Source organism: Rhododendron vialii, chromosome 7a (assembly GCF_030253575.1).
Source record: "Rhododendron vialii isolate Sample 1 chromosome 7a, ASM3025357v1".
Classification (NCBI taxonomy): Eukaryota; Viridiplantae; Streptophyta; class Magnoliopsida; order Ericales; family Ericaceae; genus Rhododendron; species Rhododendron vialii.
In genome coordinates this window covers 3,413,468-3,437,697 of record NC_080563.1, presented here as the reverse complement: position 1 = coordinate 3,437,697, position 24,230 = coordinate 3,413,468, and the positions used below count along the sequence as shown (strand labels likewise).

The 24,230-nt window shown below is 38.5% G+C and overlaps 2 protein-coding genes across 2 annotated transcripts; one reads left to right on the top strand and one right to left on the bottom strand.

Annotated features, from left to right (window-relative positions):
* Positions 1–3,672: 3,672 nt before the first annotated feature.
* Positions 3,673–5,311, bottom strand: LOC131331753 (zinc finger protein ZAT9-like). The gene has a single exon (XM_058365654.1). The coding sequence runs from the start codon at positions 5,063–5,065 to the stop codon at positions 3,914–3,916; it is 1,152 nt and encodes a 383-aa protein (XP_058221637.1). The 5' UTR covers positions 5,066–5,311; the 3' UTR covers positions 3,673–3,913.
* An 8,793-nt stretch (positions 5,312–14,104) lies between these two features.
* Positions 14,105–23,591, top strand: LOC131331752 (protein transport protein SEC16B homolog). The gene is made up of 14 exons (XM_058365653.1): positions 14,105–14,157; positions 14,357–16,082; positions 16,214–16,534; positions 17,910–18,029; positions 18,122–18,244; positions 18,353–18,520; positions 19,465–19,596; positions 19,890–20,024; positions 20,345–20,472; positions 20,552–20,660; positions 20,739–21,053; positions 21,808–21,936; positions 22,086–22,384; positions 22,543–23,591. The coding sequence occupies exons 2-14, from the start codon at positions 14,514–14,516 to the stop codon at positions 23,063–23,065; spliced, it is 4,071 nt and encodes a 1,356-aa protein (XP_058221636.1). The 5' UTR covers positions 14,105–14,157; positions 14,357–14,513; the 3' UTR covers positions 23,066–23,591.
* The last annotated feature ends 639 nt before the right edge of the window (positions 23,592–24,230 follow it).

Below are 24,230 nucleotides of genomic sequence, written 5' to 3'. Positions count from 1 at the left end.
TTTTTCGAGTATCCCTCTAAAATTCCAAGTTAATTGGATAATTACAAATATTTGATCCAACGCTCACTTTTTGTTTCAGAGTATAGGATCCTGAATTTTTTTTTTTTTTTATAGAATCCTGAATTCTGAATGAAACATTCGACATATGGATCATGCACTTAAATTACATTTATCTAATTGATCTGAAATTTTACGGGGTCACACAAAACATATTTAAAAAATAATCAACGGTTTGAATAATTAGCGTGGAACCCCAACGTGGGCCCGACAATTGGTCAGTTCCCCATCGATTCCCTCACCGTCGGTCCCGTAGTGTTTTCGTTTAGTACTAATAATAGACTAAATAGTGGTATAATAATTGAGTAAATGACCGAGTTACCGGCCCACCGACTCAGGACCACTACTTTGTGTACAAGAACTATAAAGGCCAGCCAATTAGGCAAGCTGTCCTACCATTACTTCTCTTTTATACATGTTGGTAGTGAGTTTGTGGTTTGATTACATCGGCCGGCATTTATGAAGAAAACTTTAGGCACAGAAAGCAAGAGAGTGAAGAATAACGAAGAAGAATATGTAGTGGGATCGATGTTTTACCAAATCCAAGATTTGAAAAAAGCTTCCCCCTTGAAGATGACAAGTCCACTTTTGATCAAATGGAGGCAAAGAATCAAAATTATTAGTCCCCTATTTCCTTACACCATCACAAGTTTTCTCTCTAGTCTCTGTAATATATGCAGTAGCGTCAAGCAAATTATAATTTCCTTTGAAAACAATTTTGTATAAGTAAACTCACCCATCCTACAAGGGTAGTGTGCCAATTTAGGTGAGAGATGTGGACTTCACATATTGTTAGATGTTTGTGTCTAATTCTGTATACAAAAACGCTGTGCGTGTCCGCACTCATGAGTATGTTAACTGGATGTCCTGACCAACAAGAAAGGGACGAGGCCTAGGGAATGTATCCACTGGGCATATTTGATAAACATGCCAGGATAAGAGGAATGGGATCGATTAAGGGACGGGGAACATATATATGGACCCACATGCATGTTTCCCGATTGTTTAGCCTCCCGATGGCCGTATCGAGAATTAGCTAATGTCATAGAGGGAATGTGGTATTATCTATTCCTCATGTTATCTCCCCCCTTTAATGAACCCTTAAAAACAAACACCGTCGCTTCATCTCATCTTCTTTTTATCTTTGTTGATTCGTAGCAACCAAACTTAGTATAATCAATCACAAAATCCATATCATCTCTATTCCGTGAACCCCACACGTTCCTTATTTTCATTCCTTACTAAAGCTAATCCGAAAATCAAAAGTGTCCACCAAATAGTATCGCAATGTCGACATGCATCAAGCAAGGCATAGAATCAGGATTTGCAACTGATTTTGAAAGTTGACATGTTAAATATAGATTTTCTTTTGGAAAATGATTTTAGCACTCTTTTTTTATTAATAGCACTCCCCTGCAAGTGTATTTTCACCTCTGCAAGTGTATTTTTGTGAAAATACACTTGCAAAAAAGTACCGTTAATAAAAAAGAAAGTGTCAAAATCAGCTGCCTTTTCTTTTTGGAAACCTTAAAGTCTAAAAAGAAAAATCCGGGCAACTAGAAACAGTAAAGTACACGCCAAAGAATTTGACTGTATGCTTTCACTTTGACCATATGGTCATGCTAATTCTAATCAAGTTCATCCTCACACAAGCAGTACTATGTGTATGGCTAGTCATAAACTTCATTGCTATAGGTTCATTCTCCCAAATAAATAAATAAATAAACCCTTCATTGCTATAGGTCAAAAAACTGAGGAAGGATTAATAATCAACTTGAAGTTAAGCATAACAAAAGTATAAAACAATGGAACTTCGTTTTGTCTGCATTAGTAAAACAAAACATCCTTTGGACCCACCCATGAATTGCCTTAGTGGTAAGGACGAATCTGCGTCTGCAATATAGCAAAGTTCGATTTCTCCCGGAAGCAAACCATAATTTAAGTGGGGGGTCATGACGATGGATTGCTGTGCTAATCTCTACTGAGGATTTAGTTGAGATGCGCGTAAACTGACCCGGTTACACCGGTTACACACAAAAAAAAAATTCCTTCGGAACTGAAAAACGATAAAGAAATTAACCCAAGTTTTGCTCCATTCGATTCACGTAGCCACAACCTTTTCAACTCTAGTCATCCCTCACACATGATGAGCTACTATACATACATATTATATATACAAATATATATATGAATCATTCTATCTTTATGTACATTAAAAAATTCGATGCCAAAGTGGGCAAGCGAATAACAGAAATATAAGTTCAAGAAAAGAATAAAAGAAATATACTATTCAACAGTGACAGGAAGACCCGAAAAATCTTCTGAAGTAATTTCGGGAAAGGGATAGAAAAGGCTAAATAATAAGGATTGATTTGTGCATTTATTATAGTGTTCAATGCCTGTGACAAAAGTTTTTCATATGTTTTTGGCACGACAAGCTGTTGTGAGTCCAAATAATTTAATTTCACATCGTTCATCTTGCAAAGATCAACGAGTTGATTATTCTTTCAAATCCCAACAATTAACTTCATCAGACATCAATAAATCGGCGATCTAAGGACACAATTTCCATCCCCCCCCAAAAAAAAAAAAATTTAAAAATGAATTTCAAAATTAATTGTGTTCGATCATACGGTTTTTGACGTCTAATCAGTTTAGGCCCTATTTTCACTAACAAAAAATAATAAAAACTTAACGCATTTTACCATCTTGTTTCTACTAACAAAAAAGTTTTTTACCAATTCAACAATTTTTTCACTCACATACCCATCAAAAACTTATTCACTACCGAAAATACCTAACAATTTTTCATCTACAAATTCTTTTTTACTACAGTACAAATTTTTCACTGGGGTCGAGATGAATCCATCTTGGCAACACAGCGCGGCCTGGTGTCTAGAGGCAGAGCAGCCTTCGTGTCTCAGATCATGCCAACCCAAACAGAGACTATCCCCCTTGTAAAGAAGAGATTTTTGCACTTTATCTCTGTCATCTTTCCAGATTTCACTACTATAGTAAAGGAAAATTTATTATGGGAAATTAAATGTGCCACAGAGGATACTCTCTCTCTCTCTCTCTCTCTCTCTCTCTCTCTCTCTCTCTCTCCCCCCTATGGCCGACTGAGGAATTAAGATCACAGGCAAAGACAGAAAGAAGAGAAAAGAATAGACACAATATCAATAGAGTTAAGAAGGGAGAAATGCAACAGTGAATTGGCTTCTTCTGATTCACTTCACCAAACTGTACAGTGCCAGCAGTGACAGGTGGAATTTTACTTTTTTCTTTATGAAATATATACTCCTGTGTTCTTGATCAATTTCCTATAAATAATCAATTTTTTCCATATTCAATAGGAAAAGAATTGCAGAAAACAGTTAACCAATAGCTAGAACAGCTGGACACTCTCAACACAACACAACATACACATGATATATGTACCATGAATATAGGTTTGGCATACCATGAATGTAGGTTTGGCAATGAAGAAAGTTACTCTTTCTTCTTCTTTCGACGATAAGGATGTCTTGGCCAATTTATGTGTACCTCAACTAATTCTCTTTTCAGTTCATTCAAAGACATGCCATTCGAGTAACATTGTTCTTCTGTTTCTCCAAGTTCTTAAATCAGCTGTTCCATTCACATAACATTGTTCAATTGGAAACATATCAATTACAGTCAAAAGATTGCGAATTCAATATCAAGATGCATACCCAAAAGCCCCATTAGACCCAATTGGCAACAAAAAAAAACAACAACATAATGATGCACTTTAAAAGACTCATGGACCTGAAAAATTAGCTAAACAAAATTTACCTCCGGATCCATAAATTTCTTGAAACTGTTCAACTCAACTCATTCAATGCTTGATGGGGTTGACAAATTCAGCATCAGAAACCGCCGAGTTATCAATTTGGCTAATCTCATCTTCATAATCATCATCATCATCATCATCAACTGGAGCAGGAAGATTAAGATCTATCAAGGGTTCACCAGATTTCAACTTTGGCTTCACGGGAGTAGCAGTCGTACTAGTACTACTACCAAATGCCGGCCCAATACCATGTGATCTCTTGTGCCCGCCTAATGCTTGCCCGGACGCGAAAACTCTGTAACAAACAGGACACTCATGGATTTTCTCCTCATCAACCCCAACATTGATCCTCTTTTCAATCTCGGATCGTTCATCGGTTTGGATTCTCTGGAAGCCGTTGTCGACAGCTCTAATCTTTTTGTGACTCGCCCTGTGCCCACCGAGCGCTTGATAAGATCGAAACAGCTTAAAACAAGTCTCGCATTTGTATTTTCCTCTGCTTCTTGATCGAATCTTGATCGGCTTATTGTTATTATTAAGCTCGCCAGAGTCCTCTGTTTTTTCCTGTGTTTCCTCTGGCTCCTCGTCGTCGTCTTTGTCTCTCATCCACGCATCCCTCGACAGCATCATCAAGCAATAAGCAACGTCTTCGTCCGGGGTCGTGTTCGATATCGAGCTCACCGGTTCCGGCTCCGACTCGGTCTTTCCCGATTTGGGTCTCTTCATCTGGGGTTGTTTCGGGTTATGAAATTGGTTGTTGTGGTCGTAGTTTTTGGAAATTCCTGATCTCCGAATCCGTTTGGAACGCCGGCGAACCGGATTTTTCGAGGACTCTGTCTCGCTCTCCCTGTCCTGGATGAGGACCACAGCAGACCCAGCAGTGGTAAAAGAGAACTCGCGATCTACCAAACGGATGCTCTTCTTCGGATTTTCCCTCAATTCGTAACCCAGCAGTTTCTCTTCGTTTTCTTCTTCCTCTTCCGATGAAAAAGACGAAGCCGAGTCGAACTCTTCGCTGAGTTGAATATCTTTGTTGGGTAGTTGCTGTTGATGATGATGATGTTGTTGTAGTTGAAGTTGTGGTTCTGATTTTGGTGGAACAAACTGATGATTCACCATGTGAGATCTCATATGTCCACCCATAGCTCTGCCATTGGCAAATCTCTTGAAACAGAGCTTACACCTATGTTTGTCCATTAGAATGGCTCGTGAGAGCCTTCTGTTTATGACTTCTCTCTCCTTTGTTTGAGAGAGTTCTTGAGAGGGAGAGGGGGAGAGAGAAAGAGAGAGTGGGAAGTTGGGAACTATGAGTAGGTGACAAGCATTCTTGCAACCGAGAGATATATACAAATGTATATACCCGTATAAAAGGTGCAGGAAATTGCAAATATTTTTTTGGATCTTGGGTTTTATTTGCACTAATTAGCTATAAATAAGACTTAATTGAAGCTTATGCATGAAGGGTGAAAGAGAGACATGTAACATGCGAGAGCTTTACCCGTTACGAAAATGTATTTATTTCCTCCGGTTCCCCGCATTTCCAAAAGTACCCTCCGCTGTCTCCCTTTTTTTCTCCCAAAAATCGAATTCTATTGCGCAATATAGTGTAGTATTGTGTTTTCACATCTTTTTCGCTTGGATTTGAGGAATATACGGACTTCGTTAGTTCAAGAACTAAAATTTTGAGTAGATGGTAGAAGGGTACTTTGGGAATTAATAGGAGGGTGTTCAAAATGAGCATAAGTAACATTTGCTTGTAGACAAGAAAAACTGATTAATTTGTTGTAACGACGAAGAGAATAGAACAAATGAGGAGGAGCCTACCCATGCCACATAGGTCACTTCCACAAGTTCTGAACAATTTTTTTTTGAAGGTACTAAAATTTGCCATAATTAAGAGTTCAATTACTTAATTAAATGAATTCTAGAATTCTATAACCATCTCTTAGGGTGCAATTTGTCAATTAAATAAATTCTAGAACACAATAAATATCTTTTTTTGGTGGTGATATAACTAATGTAAAAAAATCATAAAGAGAGAAACTTCTACACTGAAAGTTCAGTAGATTTTTTTTTGTAATTTCTCTTCTTTTTTTATCCAGGAGATAGGTGTATAGATAACAAATACAGTACTATATGATTTGTAAATTGAGTAGTCTTAATTTTTTTTTAAAAAGAAAAAGAAATCCCTTTAATTTTGGATCTTTGGTTGAAAAAGTGTGATTGAAAATGAAAGGTGAGAAGTGAGTGGAAAGGAACAAACCTCCCTTTGAGGAAGGAGTTTTCCATGGGAATGAATGCCGTTTTGTTAGGGGTAACCCGGTGGACCAGTTCCCATTTCCTACGCAAATATCTTATTCTCAATTTGAATGTAAAATACTTGGAAATAACACATTGTACTGGAAGATTCTCGTGTTTCAACATTTGGAACAGACTTTAAAATAAATTCTAATCAGCCTAAATTACCTTGAAGCTGTGGTATGCACTCCTAAGTCATATAATGCTCGTACAACAAGGCGAGCAGCAATATGAACGCTATCATAAACGGATCATTCAAACACACTTAAGATATATGGTAGTAAAATTTACTCGAGCGTGGATAAAAAAAACAAAACAAAAAAAAAAACGTAAAACTAGAATAGAGAATAGAAGCCAAAGATCCTAGTGGGTGAAATGTTCATTGGGCAGTTTAGAGAAAAAGCTATTTGCACCGACGGTTTTCGTAGGGAAACCGTACCGACGGCCACCGGACGGCCGATCCTAGCCGTCCAAAAATTTTTAAAAAAAAAATCGAGGGGGCCGATGCGGGAATCAATGGCATCCGATGTGTGTAGGGTGCTTGATTTGAACACTCTTTTTTTGTGTATATAGTGTTCAGATCAAGCACCCTACACACATCGGATGCCATTGATTCCCGCAAAGGCCCCCTCGGTTTTTTTTTTTTAAATTTTTGGGCGGCTCGGATCGGCCTTCCGGTGGCCGAAGATAGCCACGGGTGGCCGTCGGTACGATTTCCCTACGGAAACCGTCGGTGCAAATAGTAGTACTCGCAGTTTAGAGTTTAGTCACGTAATCTTTAACTAACTTGTTCTCTTAATTCTTACTTTCCACTCGCGTTCTTAATCTTTGTACACACGAACTTTAATAGATTCGGAGATGTTTTTGAAAGAAGTTTTTACGATTGGGCTCCGGCTCCCGCACGCACCCGGTCATTATATGTAACTTGGGTTTGGAGCTAGTGTCCGCAACCAGCTGTGCACACGTAGGCACTAGAACGTATCTCTACAGTCAAATTACTGGAATTCAGTATCAGTGTAACATCACTTGTCACACTCAAATGCTCTTTTGAAGCAGGTGGGTTCTGATAAGATGATTCCCTAGATCAGTCCTTTTGATTTGGTTGAACAGTGAGTCCAATCAGACAACAGAGATTTTTCGTAGTTAAAACGGCGCATCGTACCTGTTTTGGTGTCGAGGTACCCTAGAAATACAGAAAACCTATAGTGACCGACGGGTTTCTTATCAAAATCATACTGACGGCAATGTCGGGCTACCGGACTGCTGATCCGAATAATCCAAAAATTCTATAAAAAAAATAAGGGAGCCTTGCGCAGAAATCAACGGCATCCGATATGTGTAGTAGGGTGTTTAGATCAAACACTCTATCTTCGTTTTGTGTGTTTTATTCTGCTTTTTTAAATTTTGGTTAGATTTGCGTTATGTTTTTTGATTAACCATTTGTCTAAATAAAAAGAGTCTACAAAGTACAAAATTTTGACCGAAATCAAAAAAAAAAAACATTAAAGACAAAAAAATACATCCAACAGCTATTTTATTTCTTTAAAGTGTCATTTATTTAAATTTTTTTAACATCGGTCCATATTTTTATATACTTCTTTCAATTCATACCGCCAAGACGAATGATTAACTCTAAAAATTACGACAAAAAGCTAAACAAAAACTTACGAAAACTTAAAAAATATCGAAATAAGTTTTAGACTTACTCCGTATAAGTTTACAACAACACAGTCCGGGTATAAAATTAATTAAGATATGCATAATCTGATCCGAATACCCCTGATAGTCGGGGGTGGGGTGGGGTGGGGTGGGGGAGGGTGGTGGGTGGGGTGGAAACTCCCACTATCGATTACAACACGGGGATTTGGTGCCCTGGTGAGAAGGCCTAGTCGCAATGTAGGCCCTCGGATGGATGAATGCATTCTTTTGAAAGGAAGGGTCTTTCCAGCTGGTGTATTAGATTTTATTTTGTTGGTCCAATTTGAGATATTTAACAAACTTTTTTTTGGCCGAATGTGTTTCTCAAAGATTCAATTTTTTTTTTTTAATTCAACTTCACTAGACCGGAAGGTGAAATTTGATCCCCCAAATCTTGTGTATGATGATACTAAATAACAAATTAATTTCTAAAACTAAAGTTAATTTGATCCTTGATTCAACTAATTATACCTTAGTTTTCGAAATTTTCTCTTGATCTTTCGTAAAACCATAATCAAATTTTATTGTAGGAGTTTTCTAGTAAGGAAATTAAGAAAAGAACATCTCAATTTCATATAGTGAACAAGAGAAATAATCAAATCGTATTCTTTTTATCTCTCTATATATATGTTCGGCCTCTCCCTGATGGAGATTCCAAATTCGCCATTGCATATTTGAAGCAAATTGATTAAATAAAAAAAGCAACATTGGTTTGTTTTATATTTAATTAATAATATTTTATGATATATGGGAGTATACTAAAGACCAACCACAATAACGATTAGAAGTTGGAAAAGTTTACTACTCCAAATAAAATAGTCAAAAAATGGCTCTTAAGAAAATCCGAACGGGTCATGTTGGATTTCGTAAGCTCTGCTTGGTGACTTGTTTCTTTTTACCCTTTTAGAACTTTCTTTTTACTCTTGAATCAATTCAGATTGTCTCAAGAAATTATCATAGCTTGTCTCGTCTGGCAGAGAATTTTGTTTATCAGTTTTTGACCATGCATGATATGATTTTCTTTCAAAAATTCCAAAGAGAGTCTTCCTCATTGTTCTACCAAGCCAACACAAATACCAAGTAGATGACACAATTAGCTCAAGGATAACAAGCTAGAAATGCAAAAAACGGCACCAGCAAATTGACCCAGGAAAAAAAACCAAGGGGTTGGCCTAGTCGTTGTGGCACTCGCCGCACTCCCTTACCAAGTGAAATACTTGGGTTTCGAGTTTTATCGCTGCAAATTGCAGGACCCCTTCCCTTATCCCCTCCTATCGATGGGAAAAAAAAAATCCCCAGAAAAAGCCTCCCATCCCACACCAAGGAAAGGATAAAGCCATCAAAGCACACGATTCAGCACGTGAAGGGATGAGGCAAGTAGCATGGCAATCAATTGTTTGGGATACAACACATCAAGACCTCACTTTTCCAAGAGGAATAAAATCGAAGGAAACAAACATGATGTAAAAGCCATGTCCAGTAAAATCAGATTAAAAAAAAAATTACTTTCTTTAACAACTGGAGTACTACTTTATTATGGTAATCATACCCAAAAAAAATACAGTAGGTTTATGGTTAACTTTGGGGAGTGATTTTGCCACTCTCATTTATGTCTTGATTAGATGATTTGGTTTGTGAGAGAAGGGGAGTGACAGTAGGTTTATGGTTAACTTTGGGTAGTGATTTTGCCACTCCCATTTATGTCTTGATTAGATGATTTGGTTTGTGAGAGAAGAAGAGTGACATTAACAAAAAGATGATTGAAAAAATCAATTCTCTTAACTTTTTAGCAACTGTAAACTTATTTTGTCCTCCTATTTATACCTAACCAAAAAGAGAAAACTACTAGTTTAACCAATTGTCCTTTCCTACTTTTTCCTTTCCTTTTCTTTGTTCCCTTTTTAGGAGGTCGATATTATAGGGAAGCGGGGGGCTACTGTCCCGATTTCTAGGCCCAATCCGGTCTCGCTCCGATGATCAGAATTGTTCATTTTGTAGAGCTCATCGAATAGAACAACTATGCAAAAAATCAGCTTAATTGGATATCATTAAATGCCTGATCGGAGCCCATATAACTCTCGGTCCATGGGTTACAATGGATTTGATCTAGTGTTTCGGATCCATTCTTTTCAAGATAAAAAGGTTCCGATCAAGCACTTAATGATAGCCAATTAAGCTGATTTTTTGCATAACTGTTCTACTCGACGAGCTCTACAAAGTGAACGATTCCGATCATTGGAGCGAGACTGGAGTGGGCCCAGAAATCAAGCACAGCAGCACGCTGCAGCTTGGGGACAGCAGCCCTCCGCTTCCATATTATAGGGATTGGATCCTCTCCGGCCCTGAACGATCCAATTTCGGCCCATTTGGGCTCCTTTTAGGGCCACGCCAATAATTCAATCTGTTCGCTTTTTAGAAAACGTCGAGAAAGTAAACCAAGCCAAAAATCAAGTTGATCGGATGCCATTTATTATTGTTTTGAAAAACATCTATATATCTTGCCCAAAAGAGAGGGAAACAATCGATTGAAACCCATTAATCGCAAAGTATATTCATTTCGAAATCATCTCAAATGTATCTGATCAACTTGATTTTTGGCATGTTATGTATTCTCGACGTGTTCTAAAAAGTAAATGGCTTGAATCATTGACGTAGGCCCCCGAAAAGAGCCAAAACAGGTCGAAACTTGACCATCCAGAGTCCATTAATAGAACCGAAGAGGATCCAGTTCCATATCGAAATATGCATTTGTACTGCTTAATTGACTGTTGATTTCAAAATCAAGAGCCATCATGTGTACTCTTTTTCTTCTTTTTTTGCGTGTGCCACTACCACTAGCAATGTCTACCACAAAAAGACTTGAAAAAATTAGTCAAATTGGTTCTCATGCATCTTATAATGGGGATATAAAAGCACCTATAAACCTAATATAACATGCTCACACAAATCTCAACCAGCTGCAGCACCAAGAAAATGACCCAGATTCCATTGCTGGAAGATTTTTTTGTGCATTACAACCAGCTAACCAAGTAGTACTAACTACTAATCAAAAGATAATTAAAGAGCTTCCTAAATTAGATTAGTAACAATACTGAAAGTAGTTATACGCAGACATATATATAATTCATTCTGAATAATAGTAATTTCTTTTGATCTGTGTAGCTAGACTTTCTCTATCGTTTTTTTTTTTTTTGGTAACAGAGGAACAGTTCTATAGCCAAGCCGTTAAAGGGACCCGACCGCGCAACCCAAAGCATGGTCACACCAGTCACGGCCCTCCACTTACTGCAAGGTACTCATCTTGTGGGGAATCGAACCCCCAGATCTTGAGGAGTACTCCCAAACCCTGGGCATCCTTCCGAATCACTAGGGCAACCCCTGGTCGTGTGTGACTTTCTCTATCGTTGAATATCCAACTTGCCGTAATTCTCGTTTCTCAAGTATGTTTTAAAATTACCCCCTGTGATTATAAACAAAGTTTTCCTAATGCAAAAGCGGATGCAATAGCTGAGTTAGGTTGCGAAAAAGAGATGTCCCAAAATCTAATTCCTGTTCCTTACTGGACTTGCAAGTTGCAACCAATTCAGCACAGTACAAATAAAGATAACTCTCCTGAATCCCACCCAGTTTTGGGTCTAGATAGCTAGCTAGCTTATCCCACTTCCTTTTCTTTTTGCGTTGGCAATTTTCTTTTTGTAAATTGGTATTAGAGTCAGTTTACATGGATCTCAATTAATTCTGGAGTCCAAATATTAGCGATCAGGTAAAATCTCCAGTGACCCACCTCAAAGGTCATTTGCCGGCAGCAGCACTCGAACCTGCAAGCCTAGGAATAAGCTCCTTCGAATCTTCGATCATTATTCACTCTGGATTCAGGGGTGCTATAGTGCATCCCCGTGTAGTGCGGCTGTTGTGCACTACACCAACCGTCGATTTCATCGCTGTGCCACAAATGTTGTCAGAGGCGGCTGTACATGGACCATTCCATGGTCACATGAACACCCAAAATTTATTTATTTTGCTTAGAATACATGTAAAATTTATGAGCTAGCCTTGTATTGAACCCCCAACTCAGATATCAATGAACACCCAATTCTAATAATCTTGAACATCTCACCCAAAAACAATTGAACACTCAATCACAACCCAACCATCGATCCAAGCAATTCATACTTGAACACCTAACACATTACCTCAAACAAAGCTCACAATCCTAATGGGAAAAAAAATTATCAAAAAATAAAGAAAAAAGAAGAATCTAGTTATTTAAGTATTATGCTTTGCGTTCTCTATCCATCTCCATTGTCAATGGTTTAAATGTGTTAATTTCGCATTCGTGATATAATTACTTTATTATTTTTTTGTCTAGTTAGCTTGTAGAATTACAGACAAAGCTTTAAAAAATCCAACTACATTGCAAAATCCCATTAACTTGAATGATATTCCTTAAACTTTAAGGTTACGATAGAAAATCTCATCATGTCATCCAAACGAAAAACATATTTTCGAAAAGGTCTGCCCCAATACTGTCTACTATGCAATACGACAACTTTAAAAAAAATTAAATTTTCTTTAAATAATATAGTATATATTTTTAAGTTCTCATTTTGCCTCGTAGTTATTAGTTAATTGTTTTAGAATAGAGGTTTCTTTCCCCCCCCCCCCCACACACACACACACACACACACACACACACACTATTTATACTAATACACGAGGTTTTGCACATATAGTATTGGTCAATACACCAGATAGTAGAGTTAAAGTAATTTATGAACACCCTATTACAAATTTCAGGAGCCGCCACTGGATGTTGTGGTCCTCTCATTGGATCCAGGTATCAAACTAAACATAACCCCCCTAGCACGGAGCAATATGGTCTAAAAGCAGATAGCGTGATTGAAAATTTGTAAAACAAGAGATGTACAGAGTCAATGCTGAGGTTTTGTGTGCTTGCCAGGAACTTCACAAGAGGGCTTGAAGCCAGACCAGCTTGGCCTACTGTTCACAGACCATGCTATGTTGGAAATGTTCCTGGTGACAATTGACCTGATTTATTTCGGAAGTCCGTCCTCTCTTAAACTTTTGGTTCTGGTGAATTATGTAGATCCTCTTAATCATTGTTGCGAAATGTGGTTCTTTATTTTCTTGAGAAGGCCCTTTTCAAACAGGAAGCTGTTATGCAGTTCTTGTTGTCCATGGCGTTTTCAAAGTCTAGAAGATATCGCTTCCCATTTTGGATTTGAGAATTTGATGATCTGGATTTTTCCGGCCTAATTGTTCGATGGAATGAACATCACTTTGAGATTGGTTTTTCCATCAGTCTAGAATATTGTAATACCAGTTGCAATACAAAAAAATTCGGGCACATTGAAAAATGGTTATCGAGGCCATATATTACTTTTGTTGAATAACATCTACTAATAGTTAATGACTTCTTTTCCATTGTTTGAGAGCTTGTGATCGAAGGTTCCATCTTTCAACTTCACTTCGTTTACAACTCCAAAAACTAAGGCACGATGGTGTTTAACGCGGCACGATATATGGTGTTTAACGCTCTGATCTCGATTCAAAATGATCTATTTGAGCAACGAATTACCAAAATTCATCTGACCCAATGTTCGCATTCCCGATTATTGACTGTGATGAGGTAGATATATAACTTTTTGTGGTTGGGGTAGATCACGCAAAATGAAACTATCCTAAATTGTTCACGGATATAAAGTTCTATTGGAATCAAGACCAACATATTCTCCAACAATATCCACAAAAATGATTACAGCAAGCGCGTGGCATCCATGTCAAGGTCCTCCCCACTTCCTAAATGGACTTGTTGTGGACATTTGCGGTTGCTTTCCGAGATGACCTCGATGATAAGGCTTCAAAATTTTTTTTTTAACTCATCGAGATCTTTCAAATAAGATCCATAGTGCATATTTTTAGATTTCAATAAGCTCATAATTTTTAACCTTGAAATTTTCTTTTTAAAAAATAATGACTTATTTTTTATTCCGGAACAAAGCCTTAGTCTGTGAAGTTATTAAAATACCCTTCCACTTACTACTCATATAATTTCGTTTTGTTGGAACAATAGACCTTACAAATGGTAGTAGTAAATAAAGTTCGTCACGCGCCACTTGAATGGGAGATTTTGCTTTGTTCATGGACACGTATATAAACGCACACGTATAAATAATCAAAATCAGGACATGCGAAATCCATGCTTCGTCTCTCTCTCTCTCTCTCTCTCTCTCTCTCTCTCTCTCACATCGCCTCCTTGATCCTCGTAGTAGGTACGTCATTCTCCGACTACTCTCTCCTTCTAAACGGATCACGTTTACTGCTCAAATGCATGCATTAAATCCACGCCACGAATCACTATCTCGTTGTAGTAACATCCTAAAACCCTAGATCGGTGTAGCTTTGGTTTTTTATTTAACACGTAGTGCGCCAATGTTAAAATGCTGTCGTCTGGAATGTGTTCTGTTTCAGATGGTGAATTGTGATATATTTGTCCAGCTTAGGTGGCTTAAGCAAATTCATCATGATTCGTTATCTACATGTGCTTAATTTGATTGAATTCCATTCAAATTGGTAGTAGTAGAGCATTGAATTTGAGAGAGGGAGTGTAAGGTTAGGTTTTGTAGAGATGGAGGATCAAATGGGCGAGGACTTTTTCGATAAATTGGTTGACGACGATAGTAATGGTTTCGCTGGATGTGGCCCTAGTTTTATAGAACACGAAGTGACCGAAGAGGTGAAAGCATTTTCAAACTTATGTATAGGTGACAATGTCAATAGTGGGGACAATGGCGAAAGGGAGTCTGGTGGTGGGGTTGTGTCAAAATCCTTGGATGGTCATCGGGACATTGTGACTGCTGAGGGAAGTGTTTTAGTAGCCCCTGATAATGTAGTTCAATCAAGTGATGCTGCATTGGAAGCAATAGGTGAATTAGACATGCAAAAGAGCAGAAATGGTGGAACGGGTGTGAAGGAGGTTGATTGGAGTTCATTTAACTCCGCTTCAAATAGCCGTTTCGGATCGTATTCTGACTTTTTGAATGAAGTGGGTGTTAGCTCGGGAGATTTGGATAGGAAGGATGTGGTCAGTGTCTCTGAAGACATGCCTTGTGGTTTTCGTTCATCTACTGTAAATCACGAAGAAGGTGGTCGATATTATGGATCGCAAACCGAGAAGGCCATTGATGGGCAGGACTTAAATAGCAGTCAAAATTGGGAAAACCTCTATCCAGGGTGGAGGTATAACCCAAGCACTGGGCAATGGCATGAGATTGAAGGCTATGGTGTGACTGTGAGTACCCAGGACAATTTGTATACCAGTTCCACATCAGCCGGTGATAATGCAGTTACAGAGCAAAGGTCAGATGCTTATTGTTTTCACCAACCAGTAGCAGAATATGGGATGGCCAATGTTTCTAACTGGAATCAATGTTCGCAACAGAAGGTGGAGGAGTATCCAGCCTATATGGTTTTTGATCCGCAGTACCCTGGGTGGTACTATGACACAATTGCCCAAGAATGGCGGCTCTTCGAGTCGTACAAGGGAGTAATGACTCAGCCAACCAATGTTAGTCATAACCAACAGAGTCAAGATAGTGGCTCTTCCACAGTTCACCTCTTACCTGCAGAAAATCATAGCATTCATCAGAACTTTGGTCAAATTGGGAAGTTTGAGTCACAAGGCCTGAGTATCCAAGGCCAAGTATCTGCGAGTGATTACAATTGGCAGAATAGGAGTACATGGCAAACGGCGTCACTTCCTAACAGTGGGGTTATAGAAATTATTGACAATCAAGTGTCGCATAATCCATGCACTCAAACTTATCGTGCAAGCAATTCCGCTGATCAACAAATGTGGTTACCTGAGCAGACAAGTCACAGAATTGGGAGTGCTATTAGCATTTCCGATCAAACCTGTATCCCTGGTGTAATCTTTTCTGAGCATAGTAATCAGCATAAGCCGGAACCTAGCAGTCCAAGCCCACAGGTGCATGTCTCACCTTTTTACTTTGGAAGTCAGAAATCACCTGATTTTTCACAGCCACTGCAGCATTGCAGTCAGTTCCCTAATGCCTCCAGTGAGGGGAGGTCACCAGCTGGGCGGCCTCCACATGCTCTCGTGACTTTTGGATTTGGTGGAAAACTTATAGTCATGAAAGACAACAGTTCTTTAACCAATTCAGCATGCGGAAGCAAGGTATTACTCCCTTTACTTTGTACTGCATAACTTCAATTGGTTTTTTATTCGTTTTTTTTTTTTTTTAATTTCTTCTTTGTTAATGTAGTTGCTATAAAAGGTTTCATTTGTAAAGTTTATTTCATTTAAAGGACTCAGCTGATGGTATCATTAGTGTTCTCAACTTGATGGATGTTGTCATGGACAAAACTGTTGCTTCAAGCATAGGATTAGGAGCCTGTGATTATTTCCATGCGTTATGTCAGCAATCTTTTCCTGGTCCATTGGTTGGTGGGAATGTTGGAAGTAGAGAGGTTAATAAATGGGTTGATGAGAAGATTGCTAGCTGTAAATCTCCAGACATGGAATACAGAAGAGGTGAACTTCTAAGGTTGTTGTTCTCTTTGCTGAAAATAGGATGTCAATATCGTGGTAAACTTCGATCACCCTGTGGAACTGACCAAGCATTGAAGGTAAATTTTGTTTACTTGGCTTATTTTGTTTTCTTGTTTCTGTTGCGTTCATTTATATTGCTTGCGATGTTTATGTAGGAACATATTGGAGGTTGAGTGGTCGACCCTCGATCCACTTGCTATTATTATTCCTCTTTTAGGATAGAGAGTGTGCATTTCTCTTTCTTGCCGCTTATGAATATCTCAAGTAAAAGTCATTAAGAAATGCCGCCTCTTTTTCTAGATATGGAATCATTGTTAGTGCACGTGCATGTGTTCCAAACAAGAATAAAATGGGTACTAAGAGTATCCACCATGCTATAATCAAAAGTAAAAGGGTTTTAAAGTTAGTGCAAAATATGGCTCACAATGCTATAATCAAATTTAACAACCTCCTTAGAAATAATCAAATTTTGGACTTTGGATAACCAAAACTAGCAACCTTTTGACAATAACCAAATTTAATAGACCCTACATATTGTCAAACAAATACACCAATTATTATGCAAAAATGTTCTATCTCTCTTCCCTTTTCCTCTCTCTCTTTCTTTTCGAACAATATTTTCGAAAAAAAATATTTTACTAAAAAAATGTTTTTTTTTTTTAAGAAAACAGTTTTCTGAACATAGTTTTTTCCCAAAAAAAAGTTTCAAAACTATTTTCTATTTTTAGTAAATAGTTTTTATTAGTTTCAAAACTATTTTCTACTATTCACAGTTTTTAGTTTTTTAGTTTGAAAAGATGGTGTGATAAGGTTCGGTTATCTAATTTTGATTATTTTATTGTAGACATCTACATTGCTAATAACCTTAACAATCTCTTAAGTCTTAAATGAAATTAATGAATAATCAAATGTTGATGTGGCAACTTTTGGTTATCAATTTTTGATTATTGCATTGTGGACTAACTAGCTGCATGGATTGTTGGCTCTTGAAATCCTTAACATGTAGATACCCGTAGTCCCAGACCCAACAAGGATGAGCAGAGAGCCCATGATGCCCATCCTTACTTATGGTCCTACCTCAAGTTTACTTATCCACCCACCTTAATAACTTGTACTGCTATTAAGTCTTGCCTACTATGAAAGTTCTCTATATGGGATTTTGCAAAGCCCTGATATTTTAACAACTCCTCCTAATGAAGCCCTGATAATTCTTTTTGGTTTGTTTAGAGTAGTCATGAATATGTAACATAATAATAAGTTACATTTTTTGTTGTCCCTAATAAAAAAGTAGGATTTCAATTCAATAATTTATAATTTAATGATGTGTGTTGCGCAGTTTAAGTTGGCATCCTATTTGTTTATTTGTTAGCATTTATCCCCTCATTTTGACTGCCCTCTTTTGGTTTTGATTAATGAGATATGGTCCTGCCTTGGGTTTCTTATTTTGACTAGGAAAGTGATTGTCCAGAATTAGCTGTAGCTCAGCTCTTCGCATCTGCCAAGAGAAATGTTGGACCATATGGCGCTTTTAGTCGCTGCTTGCAGAACTTTCCTTCTGAAGGGGAGATTCAGGTTGACTTATTTCTTCTGTGTTGTTTCTCCATATATTTGTCCCAGAGACCTTCAAGTACTTCCACACTTAATGAAGTTGTTTGGTGCTCTAGGCTACTGCTTTTGAGGTCCAGAAGCTTCTGATTTCCGGTAGAATAAAAGAGGCTTTACTGTGTGCACAGGAAGGTCACTTGTGGGGGCCAGCCCTTGCTCTGGCAGCTCAACTTGGTGACAAGGTGGTTGTTTCTTTAACTTCCCTTCTTATCCTGTCTCTTCTTGGTCCAAATTTATGAAGTAGTCCGTGTACGAGACTTGTCACAGTTCGTTCTTTTGAATTTATGCAGTTTTATAGTGATACTGTAAAACAAATGGCACTTTGCCAGTTAGTTGTGGGATCTCCTCTGAGGACGGTATGCCTGCTTATTGCTGGGCAACCTGCTGATGTGTTTTCGAATGGCATGTGTACTAGCAGTCTGCCTGGTGTGGTAAATGGATCTCAACATTCCTCTCAGGTGATATGCAAGCTTGAAACTATTGCAGAACAAAAGAAAAAAGAAGAGTGACTTTCTGGCCAAATTTCTGTTATCATTCCATGCCTCTTTTGGTCATGTTAGCATACAAATGATGCCACCAAGGGAAAGGTGGTCTTTAGAAATCATTATGCCTTTTTAATTGGACAGCACTAGCACAGCAGCAGTCATGGTAGAATTTTTGCAAGCAAACTATGGAGTAGAAAATAGGATTTTGAGACCATGGAACTCTACCTAAAGCTACAGTTGTATAAAACTAGATACTTCTAAATCAACAAGTCATACGAAATAGAACTCTGTATATCTGTCAATGGCTCGACTAATTTCAAACAAGAAGATGTATAATAAAGCAACGAAGCATGTTACTAAGCAGTAGCTTGAATACCATGTAGTCGTAATACCTCTACTACTAAGAGTCTAAGATTCTCTTTAATTAAAAGAATTAACATGTGGATTGATGAACTTTGGTTACCTCTAAAACCATGATACCATAATGCTTTCCACCCTAAGAAGCCTTCGGCCCTTCGGTATCCCCTATTCTATCTATGCGTTTAAAGATGTTTAAACTCAAAGACAAAAAGCATTGAGTACCCTGTTCCTCTCAGATTAAACTCTGTAATCTGTATGTTAACTTCAGAAGATTGAAGTATCAGAAAGTCATTGATTCATTATGGATATGATAGTATGATTGCCTTGTTCAAGTCACGCTGCAGAGAGCTTTTGGTCTCCTTGTCATGATCTCTGCTTTCATGGTTATCATGTATCTTTTTTGGAAATTGATTTTGACACTCCAGTTTTGGCCATTGGCACTCCACTTTGTGTGTAAATCATGTGAGATTGCAAAACAAAAAGTGGAGTGCCACTGGCTAAAACTAGATTGCCAAAATCACATTCCATCTTTTTTATTCAGCTATTTGTTTATTTAGGTTTGCAATGGAGCTAGTTGTACGCTTGACAACTGGGAGGAGAATTTAGCTATCATAACAGCTAACAGAACAAAAGATGATGAGCTTGTGATTATTCATTTCGGAGATTGCCTATTGAAGGAGAGGGGTGAGGTATGCTCTTTGGGTTCCTTGGAAGTTTTAGTTCCTTTTAAGTTTTTTCCCCTCTCCCTAGAACTCTGCTTATGACTGCACGGAAAAGTGAGGGAGTAAAGCCCAAAGCAAACAAATTTGCCTTTTTGGTAGTTATTCTTTCTCACGGAGTATCATACTATCTTCAACTGAACCAATTAGTTGCCTGGCTCTGTTATTATTAGTCGATATGTAATTAAAACAGTCGTGACTTTAATCCATTTCTTTCCGTACGTCGGTGGTTGTTCTGGTTTGTGATGAGGGATGTTCTGCAGATTCTTGTGGCCCATATTTGTTATTTAGTTGCTGAAGCGAACTTCGAGTCTTATTCAGGCAGTGCACGAGTCTGCCTTATTGGTGCAGATCATTGGAATTTTCCTCGAACATATGCTAGTCCCGAGGCCATTCAGGTGTGCTTCACTCTCTTGTATCCCATACAGTTCCAAATACACTGGGTTATGCTCTAATTCATGAGATATATATGGAATGCATGCTGGTTGGTGCTCTTGTAATAATGCAGTAATGCCTATGATGAATGGTTTTTAGCATCTCTCTCTCTCTCTCTCTCTCTCTCGCCGGTCATAATGGATACATGCAGTAATTTGAACACTTCGTGGATTGCATGGTCAATAAGTTTATGATCTTCATCCCCCTTTTTAGTATTTTGGTTTCTGCACTTTCTTTATCTCCTGAATATTGTAAATGAATAGCGTCTTGAAAATGTGGACAGAGGACAGAGTTATACGAATATTCAAAGGTCCTGGGAAATTCTCAATTCATTGTACCACCTTGTCAACCATACAAGCTTATCTATGCACACATGCTGGCCGAAGTTGGAAAGGTTTCAGATTCTTTGAAGTACGGATTCTGAAATTCTTGTTCAGATATGATTTTGCCTCTTTGCCTTCGATCTTGTAATGCTTATGTGCTGCCTCAGATACTGTCAAGCTATTTTGAAGTGCTTAAAAACTTGTCGGTCACCAGAAGTGGATGCATGGAAAATTTTAGTGCTTTCTCTTGAGGAGCGGATAAAAATTCACCAGCAGGTATGTCTACCGTGTTGGGTTTATTCCCTCCAGATTATCATTCTGGTACCTTAGGAAGACACTGTTTACATTTTACAGGGTGGATACTCATCTAATTTGGCTCCTGCAAAACTGGTGGGTAAATTGCTCAATTTGTTTGATAGTACTTCTAATCGTGTTGTGGGAGGACTTCCACCACCTGTACCATCGACATCACATGCTAGTTCACAGCGCAATGAACATGATTGTCAAAAAGTCGGCCCAAGGGTGTCTAACAGTCAATCAACAATGGCCATGTCTTCTTTGGTTCCTTCAGCATCGACAGAACCAATAAGCGAATGGCAAGGTGGGAGCAACCGATCACGGCACAATAGAAGCATTTCGGAGCCAGATTTTGGTAAATCACCAATAAAGGTTAATACTACTATCTTTTCAGCGAATGGAAAGTTCTTGCTTCCTAACCACGTTTAGATGCTTCTCTTTAGCTTATTATAGTTGCAATTTCTACTATTGTTGTTTCTGTTTGTACTACAACCTCTTTTGCCTAATGTCACACAAAATCATTAATGCCTCTCATTGTGGCAGCAGAGAGGGGGCAGCAGAGAGGGGGGTGATACAAGTATTACCAGCATGAGTTATTTTTCCATTTGAAGGTTAAGCATAAGCCTAGTGGTTTTGAAACCCAGCCTAATCTAGAGGCAGCCCCCAACCCACCCGGACGTTTGTTTTTTACTCAAGATTTTTATTTAGTTTTTGTCACTTTCTTTGACTAGATAGAGACAGAACGTTATTGATGTTCTACATCAAATTAGGAAAAGGTTCACAAAGTCCCTACTGAGCTGTAGAGGAATACTCTTTGGGCTTGGCACACAAATAGTCCCCTACTTGGTTAAATCCGAGTTTCTACTTCTAAGTAGCACTTCTGCTATTCAATCATAGAATTGATTCTGATCAAGCTGAAAAGCTTGTTCTATTGTATTAGTGTAGCGCTAACGAAACAAGGAAGGCCCCAATCTGAATATCTTCATCCCACATTGAAACGTAAGGATTGCCTTAGTGTACTTGAACAGGCTTCTGAGTGCGAAAGACCTTGTAGTTGTAGTAATAGAGTGTTCTATCTCTGCTGGAGTATTCTGACTTAGCTTTTCATGGCGTTGATTTATCTAAGGACGGAGGCTCCCCTGATATGAAAGGAAACACACCAGGCACAGGTGGGTCTTCTCGTTTTGGTCTTTTCCGCACAAATCTATTTCAAAAAACCATGGGGTTGGTATTAAGGTCCCGCTCAGATCGACAGGTAAGTTTTGGGTCTATCTCTCATGTTTCATTCTGTTTCCTGTTTCTTTTTCTTTTCTGTTGTTTGTCTCAAAGCAGTTTGATCACTAATCAGCTCGAATAATTTCTGGCTTACATCGATCATTGAACTTTCCATTTTCTCTCCTGAAGGCTAAGTTGGGCGAGACAAATCGGTTTTATTATGATGAAAAGCTGAAGAGATGGGTAGAAGAAGGGGCTGAAACCCCGTCTGAGGAAGTAACCTTGCCACCTCCACCACGGAATGCAGCTTTCCAGAACAGAATGCCTGATAACACTTTGAAAGATGGACCTAATCTTGATAGGTTACATTCTAATGATGGATCAGACCATGAAAACCAAAGTCCCTTGGAATTGAACTTAGGGAACCAACCAATTCCACCCAGTTCAGATCAGTTCTCTGCCCGTGGACGCATGGGCATTCGTGCAAGGTACAAGTAGGAAGTGACATAAAGCTTCTTTTGGGTTTTCATCATTTCTGCCTTAGTTTTTTGTTTTTGGTTTGTTTATTGGTGGGGTGTGGTGTACACTCCGGTTCGGGCCATCTGCAATTTCACTTACTGTTTAACTCTTGCATTGGGATAACCAGGTATGTTGACACTTTCCACAAGGATGGTGCAGCCCCACCAAACTTATTTCGATCACCTTCTCTTCCAGCTGGAAAACCTGGGGTTGGTCCCAATACCAAGTTTTTCATCCCTACTCCAAGGGCTTTGGGAGATGAAACAGTACAAACAACGGAAGACTTGCAAGAAGCTGCTGTTAACAACAAAAGCCCCTCTACATCCGATGAGAGCAATCCATTTTCATCTCCACCAACATCAACCTCATCGACAACGACAATGCACCGGGTGCCTAGCATGGATAATATTGCAAGAAGCAGAACTGGAGCTCTGGGAAATGACAAAGGATCCCTTCCCCCTCATTCTAGGCGTACAGTGTCATGGAGTGGGAGCTTTTGCGATCCATCTAATCCTTCTAATGGGACAGAATTTAAACCTCTTGGAGAAGTAATGCCTCAACCTTTGCTTATGCCTGGAAACTCCTCATCGATGCAGGTCTCTATGAATAGCCGCAATCTTGGGAATGACCTCCATGAAGTTGAACTTTAAGATGAGTTTGGATCGTGGATTTATGGAGGGATTTCCAGTAAATAAATTTAACTTCTTCACTTCAGTATCTTCTCATCTTCTCCATTACCTTTTTTTCCTTGCCTCCATATATCCTTGATCCAAATTGCTTGGGAAAAAGATTGATATACGCCTCACAGTGAGTCAGTGACATTTGCCACACAATTAGACATTCTCGACCCCGAGTAGCTTGAAATGAGGGTTGAGTGATCACGTTTGTGGTATCTGGTAGTTTTGATTTTTGGTGAAAAGCCTTAAAGCAGATGGACACAGATGCCATCCCTACAAGATTTGTGCTTATTGGCAATGATGTTCAGGTCATTTGATGATTTCGTTAGATACAAATTGGTTTAGTGGTAGAAGAGGGTCTGGAAGAGCAGCCCTTTCACTCGATTCATTAAGAAAAATTAGTGCGAATTTTGATACTATTTTTTCTCTGCCCAAGTTGATAATCAGGTCTCAAAGTAAACAGCAATATCAGCCATGAAAGGCTGAAAACTTTTGGTTCTACTCTTTTCGTGCAGAAATATCTCTCTCTCTCTCTCTCTCTCTCTCTCTCTCTCTAGCACACACGGCTCTGTTTTTGCTTTGTATTTTTTCTTGTTTGCGTTATTGTTGTTCTTTCCAGCTCAGCTCTTGTTGTTTGGAATCCTATTGAAGATGTAGAGGGCACATTTTGAGTTTAATAGTTAGTGACATTACACTTTAAAGCGAGCTTAATTTGTTTTTCAAATGAGATGGTTGCACAATTTCTCTGAACATAGGGAAAAAAACAGTGCCAGTCGGGCACATGTAATTTATAAATTACGTAACACAAACTATATTGTAGTATTTCCATTAGCGACTAATAATCCTGCTACACAAAAAGTAGCTTCATCCCCCCCCCCCCCCCCCCCCCCCCCCCCCCTTTTTTTTTGAAAGTAGTTCTACAGTTTTCAGGTTACTATTTGTATTTACTAAAAAAAAATTGTATTCTCCAATGATCGAAATGCCAAAGAACTTGGGAATTGTAGCCCCTCTATCCCAACGCCCTTCTAACTACTAGATCATGTTTCGATATTCTTGTGGTATAATATTTTTATATGATCTCGTGACTAAAAGCATACATGAAAGAAAGGAATTTGAATACCAAAAACAATTGGCCTTA